The sequence below is a fragment of the Hyperolius riggenbachi genome, chromosome 3, assembly GCF_040937935.1.
Source record: "Hyperolius riggenbachi isolate aHypRig1 chromosome 3, aHypRig1.pri, whole genome shotgun sequence".
NCBI lineage: Eukaryota > Metazoa > Chordata > Amphibia > Anura > Hyperoliidae > Hyperolius > Hyperolius riggenbachi.
The window spans coordinates 119,785,945-119,792,423 of NC_090648.1; the positions used below are offsets into that span (position 1 = coordinate 119,785,945).

Below are 6,479 nucleotides of genomic sequence, written 5' to 3' on the forward strand. Positions count from 1 at the left end.
ACAGTCTGAAGAATCCAAAATTGTAACACAAATATCAGAGGAAAATTGCAAATATTACCTAACATTATATGAATAATAAATTCTCTCTATTTTTCATCTAGGATTGTATGTCTGCAATAGCTTGCAAGGAAAGGAACAGGCACATGCCCTAGCTGGCAGATAAAGCTATTGTTCCCTACTCATTTATTTCCCATGATCCTCTACAACGGAGTGTCACTGTGCAAAAGGAGCTGTGATATAATTTAAATCATGGCACCCTGTTGGCCTTGTGATAAGTTAAGAATATAATGAAAGATCCATGAATGTACTGTGGAGGAAATTAAGGTAGATTTACTCCACGTTCACCAAACATTTCAAGCTCCACCTCATCTATAAGATATAAGTTCCAGAGTGAGTTTTATATTGGGCCCCTCAAGCACCACAAAGGACAGCCGTAGTGTCAGAGAGATGTGCACACACCTTATCATAAAGTGGGCACCTCCATTCATCTCATTGCTAGTATCGGCTAAGTGCAGCGCTATCTATGTATTTTGGGCGTGGCATATGTCACATGCAATAAAACTTGAATTTGGGAGCTGGCTCTACACTGAAAGTTATTTCATAAATATTAGAGATGGGACAAATCCATTTTTTTTTTCAACTCTAAATCCAACTCTAAAAGTTCTTGAATATTTCAAACTTTTAGAATCTCAAATCTAACAAATCCTGTACATAAGAATTGTGTGTGATCCATGTGAGCACTATAGTAATTCAAACTTTTGTCCTCCTGAGCCCCATGTGTCCTTCTGTGTCCCCATGTGCCCTCCTGTGTCCCCTTGTATCCTCCTGTGTCCTCCTGTGTCCCCAAGTGTCCTCCTGTGTCCCCCATGTGTCGTCCAGTGTACCCATGTGTCGTCCTGTGTCCTAGTGTGTCCCCCATGTTTCCTCCTGTGTCCCCATGTGTCCTACTGTGTCCCCATGTGTCCTACTGTGTCCCCCATGTGTCCTACTGTGTCCCCCATGTGTCCGACTGTGTCCCCCATGTGTCCTACTGTGTCCCCATGTGTCCTCCTGTGTCCCCATGTGTCCTCTTGTGTCCCCCATGTGTCCTCCTGTGTCCCCATGTGTCCTATTGTGTCTCCCATGTGTCCTATTGTGTCCCCATGTGTCATCCCCCCCCCCCCTTCCCCATCCATTCCCCCCGCATAAATACAAGTAACAGCAGCACTGCTCACCTAATCCATCGGAGCCCACACTATGACACTTTTTCTGATAAAATTGTAAGCTGATATTATACTTTCTCCATCACTGATGGGGGTAAAATCCTCCAGGAGAAAGACGTCAAAAGACAAGCTGCCACTTATGTTGCACTATCCCTGAAAATTGGCGGGGTTCCTAAAGTCAAAATTAAAGTCAAATTTTGCCCTAACTGTAAACTGTGGCATGATTGGAATAATTTTCTTCATTTTTGGTGGCCAACCTATTGACATCAATACATACAGATGCTTTGTTTCCCTGTCCCTCTGTACTAATAACCTCACTGTCTCTGTCTGTCTCTGGCTTTCCACACAGAATGTCTTTGACGCTCTAGTGCTGCCTGTTTGTCTATCAATGTGTCTGCTCTACCTGCAGAGGCCCCAGCCCAGAAGAAGAGAACCTTTTCCCTCTAACAGAGAGGAGAGAGGTGGAAGACGCCCATACCGGTGTTAGAGGGCCTCCAGAAAAGAGCTCATTAAATACAGGTGTGAAGCTGACCAATAACAACTCTGTGTACTAAATCGAATGACGAATGACATGTCATTGATACTCTGTGATGAACCTGGGAACTGGGGTGACTGAAAATTGACTCATTAACTGAAGATCTCAAGTACTTGGGAATTGGGACCAATGAGGATTGGACCAATGAGGATTTAAATTCTACCGCATAGATGTACAATAAGTAATGTTACTAATGTGTATGGTGTCACAAACTTCCACGGCGCTGTACAGTTAAATGTCTTGCATCCGGAAAAAAGACTGTGGAACATCAAGCAAGATTTGCTGGTGCTATTAAAAATAAAATGAATTGATAACAATTCAGAGAAATGATCTTCAGCAAAAATGCATAGCAACCAATCAGGATCCTGCTCCAGCTGTTGAAAGGACAAATCCAAGAAGAACATATATTTATTTCATTTTTGTTACTGTGTAAAATAAGAGAAGTGTTTTATTTCTTGCTACCAGCTAATAATCAAAATATATATTACCGTAAACGCCTTTATGCAAAAGAGGTGCTAATAAAAATGGGCGCTGATTTACCATTAACAGAATATTGGTAATTATACCGATATTATACTATCCATCAAAGTAGAACACTCTGTACTCTAATGTTCACTAACCTACCCCTTTTCTATTATTATTATTATTATAGATTTTTTTAAAGCGCCAACATATTCCGTGGTGCTGTACAAAGTAGGTAACAAACATGGGGTACATAATAATGCAGACAATGGTATACACCAATATTCAAAATACAGAATGAGGACAAAATACAGAATTGATACAAAATAGAGAATTGATAATAACAGTGACAAAAGTAACATGATGAATAAAATGTTTAACAAATTCCAAGACACAGAAGATTGCGGGCCCTGCCCTTGTGAGCGCACAATCGAAAGGAATAGGGGGGGGAAACAGGAGGTGGGGTAGTATACAATAAACATACCTAGAGGCAGTGTGTTTTACGCTATCTAGTAGGTGTGCAACTTGGTCTTAGGTCAAAGAGGTAATGGCTTAAGTAATGCATATGCTTGTCGGAAAAAGTGACTTTTGAAGGAGAGTTTAAAGATATCAAAAGGTGGGAAAGTGACGGATGTGTTGTGGAAGGGCATTCCAGAGGAGGCGTGAAGCACGATGCAAAATCTCATATCCGTGAATCCGAGGAGTTAATTCTAGAGTAGGACCAAGGAAGGTCATGTGCAGATCAGAGATTGTGATTGGGTTGATATCTGGAAACTAGTGAGGAGATATACAGGGAAGAGAGATTGTGGAGAGCTTTGTAGGTCAGGGTTAAGAGCTTGAACTGGATCCTCTGGTTAATTGGTAGCCAATGAAGAGCTTGATAGAGAGGAGCAGCAGAGGAAGAAGGAGAAGAAAGATGAATGAGACGAGCAGCCAACTTCAGTACAGATTGCATTGGTGCCAGTCTGTTAGTTGGTAGTCCACAAAGTAGTATGTTACAGTAGTCCAGACGAGATATTATAAGAGCATGTATTACCATTTTAGTTGTGTCCTGAGTGAGAAGAGGTTTGATGCAAAATATATTTTTGAGTTGGAGATGACAGGAGCTGGTTAGGGAGTGAACATGAGGAATAAAAGAGAGTCGAGTCAAATATTACCCCTAAGCACTGTGCTTTGGGAACTGAAGTTATAGGGATGTCATTAACATGAATTGTTATATCAGGCAGAAAGGTGGACAGAGAAGGGGAGGGGATGAGTAGTTTTGTTTTACGCATATTAAGTTTTAACAAGCAAAGGATCATGAAAGAGGATATAGCAGACAAGAAGTCAGAAACATGTGTGAGGAAGGAGTTAAGGTCTAGGGCCAAGAGGTACAGTTGTGTATTGTCTGAATGTAAGTGGTATTAAACCCCAAATGAGTTGACTGCTATGGCTAACTAAACTGCTATGCCTCACTAAACCCGCGGGCTTGGCCGGTAATTTAAAAGTTAGGCTACAATGTTGCTAAACTTTGGTTCACTGCTGCTCCCAGCGAACGGCTGCTCAGTAACCCCAATTATTTTCCAATATGACCCAGGTGAGGGGAAGGCAATCTTTTATCAGCTAATAGCATGCTAATGTAAACTATCCCATTTAGGTTTGCTGGATCACTTATGACATTTTGTTTTTCAGTTCCAGCTATGCTAACGCTGGTCCATATATTACTCAATCTGTGCCTTTAAGCATCTGATGCTGGCTGACAGCTGTGTCCTGCAGCCCTGTATGAGCAGCAAGGTGCTGCATGCTTTGTGCACCTGTCATCTCACTCTTAGCTTACACTTATGGCATCTCTGCCAGGGATCTTGAGGGATCACGTGAGATGTTTAAGTAAATCAGGCCCTGGGTGTAGAAAGAATCAGATTAGGATAATTCTACCTGTAAGGACATATCCTTCCTCCCAGATGTGCCAAATGTTTTAAAATGGCAGATGCAGAGCGAGAAAGCTGATTACAACTGGAAAACCAATCTGCAGCTCTGGGTAAGTGAACAAGTGTTGGACAGCGCCATGCACCTCTGCTCTGCTGGAAATTCAGTGATAATATATTCATTGTTCTGCCTGTATTGTGCATCTGCCATATGTAAATAAAGTCATGTCTTTTGTCACATAAACTTCAGTGGCATCTTGATTCTATTTAAAGTTGCTGTTGACAGTTGCTGATGAGAATGAACCCTGTAAGGTTTCACACAGCCATCGGCAGCACGGTGGTGTAGTGGATAGCACTCCCGCCTTGCAGCGCTGGGTCCCCTGTTCAAATCCCAGCCAGCCAGGGCATCATCTGCACAGAGTTTGTATATTCTCCTCGTGTCTGTGTGGGTTTCCTCCGGACACTCTGGTTTCCTCCCACATCCCCAAAATATAGATAAGTTAATTGGTTTCCCCCTAAAATTGTCCCTAAGCTATGATACATACTGTGGTAGGGATTAGACTGTGAGCCCCTGTGAGGGACAGTTAAAGTGAACCAGAGACGAAGCACCCTCATGTATCTTACCATATATATCAGTGGGAACATTAGAGAAAACACCTACCTTGCTTTCTGTTTCATTCTTCAACACTCAGCTTGCTTCTTAACAGCTCTGATAAAATCCCCAACCGAGCATTGAGTCTGGCTTTGCTCAGGAATCATTATAGTTGAGTCATTATAGCAGAGCCAGAAGGGGGCAGGCTTGGACGTATAAGTACATCAGAGAAGAAAGACTCAGCTATAATGATTCCTGAGCAAAGCCAGACTGAATGCTCAGTCGGAGCTTTTATTAGGGCTGGTAACAGGCAGTCTGAGCAGTGAAGAATGAAACAGAGGGCAGGGTAGGTATTTTCTCTAATGTTCCAACTGATATATATGGTATATATATATATATATATATACATGAGGGTGCTTTGTCTCTGGTTCACTTTAAGTGACAAGACAATGTACTGTGTATACGTTGTACAGTGCTGCAAAAGATTTTGACGCTATATAGATACTAAATAATAATAGCCATGATCCCAGGATAGCAATCCTGTGAAATGGATCCAGCCCAGTTGTTAAACAAAGACTACTCTGACTGCAGAAACCATATGCGACTTAAGAACTCCATAGAGAAATGCAGGTGGTCAGGCATACCAACCAGATATGGCTATGCTACAGCATATCACCAGCAATCATGCCCTCAGCTGAGCCAAATACTTGTGTGAAAGGACTACTATCACAAAAATCATAAAATGTGAAATAGTACATGTAAACATATACAAAGAAGAAGTACTTTTCTCCCAGAGTAAAATGAGCCATAAATTACTTTTCTCCTATGTTGCTGTCACTTACAGTAGGTAGTACAAATCTGACAGAACCAGCTCATCTCCTCATGGGGGGTTCTCAGGATTTTCTTTATTTTCAAAAGCACTTAAAAAATGGCAGTTGCTCTATCCAACTGCCCAAAAAAGTGAGCAGTAAGGCTGGCCAGCATCTTTGTATAAATCCTTTTCAGGGAGTGTCTTTATAAAGAATAAAGGCCATGCTGAGAATCCCTCATGAGGAGATGAGCTGCTGCAAAACCTGTGGGTTCATCAAGGATAGCTCAGCACATGGTTTCCACAACATTCAGACTTGGCAACACAAAACATTGGTCTAATGTGTAAATCCTGGTAGCTCCTTGCTGCTGGAAACAGAATATAACAGATGAAGGGCTGCAGTGAGTGAGAGATTCGTTTACACTTGGATCATGCCAAACTTTTATTTCTGTTTTGTTTCATTTTATTCATTAAAGGATTTCATCAAAGTTACATTTCTAGTAATGGCTAAATGCTACTAATATATACTGTGCTACTAATATATACAGCGAAACTTTGATGGGGCCTGCACAGGGCCGGATTTAGGCCAAGGCCACCGAGGCCATGGCCTAGGTCACCACAGGAGGAAGGGCACCAAAGCATCAGGCTAAACTGGTGCAGCATTTACAAGCTTGCAAATGCCGCAATGCAGGGAGATCAGGTGAGCGCCTGACTGCGGTACTCTGCTGCTAGCTGCCTGTGCAGCAGCCACCTTGCTCTCTGTGCATGTTTGCATTGTGGCCGGCGGCTATGGACTTGGACAGCTTTTGAAACGGAAAGAAAGAGGAAGCGTATGCACTGAAGACGAGCAGAGAAATGAGTGACACTGATGGCTGCTGCGGTGTGAAGGCGAGCTGGCTACCTATACTGAAGGGGGGTGGGAAAAGAAGGGATTAAAGAGATACTCCAACCTAGAATTGAACTTTATCCCAATCAG

The 6,479-nt window shown here is 42.3% G+C and overlaps 1 protein-coding gene across 2 annotated transcripts in view; it reads left to right on the forward strand.

Moving 5' to 3' along the window:
• PROM2 (prominin 2) overlaps window positions 1–4,347 on the forward strand; it is a 161,712-nt gene extending 157,365 nt beyond the window's left edge. The window contains exon 23 of one of the 2 annotated variants that reach the window (XM_068274832.1): window positions 1,612–4,347. In XM_068274832.1, coding sequence (XP_068130933.1) covers window positions 1,612–1,756 — 145 coding nt within the window. In that variant the 3' untranslated portion in view covers window positions 1,757–4,347. Of the gene's footprint in view, window positions 1–1,551 lie in introns of both variants that reach the window. The other variant, XM_068274834.1, reaches the window with a different exon arrangement.
• Window positions 4,348–6,479: the final 2,132 nt, after the last annotated feature.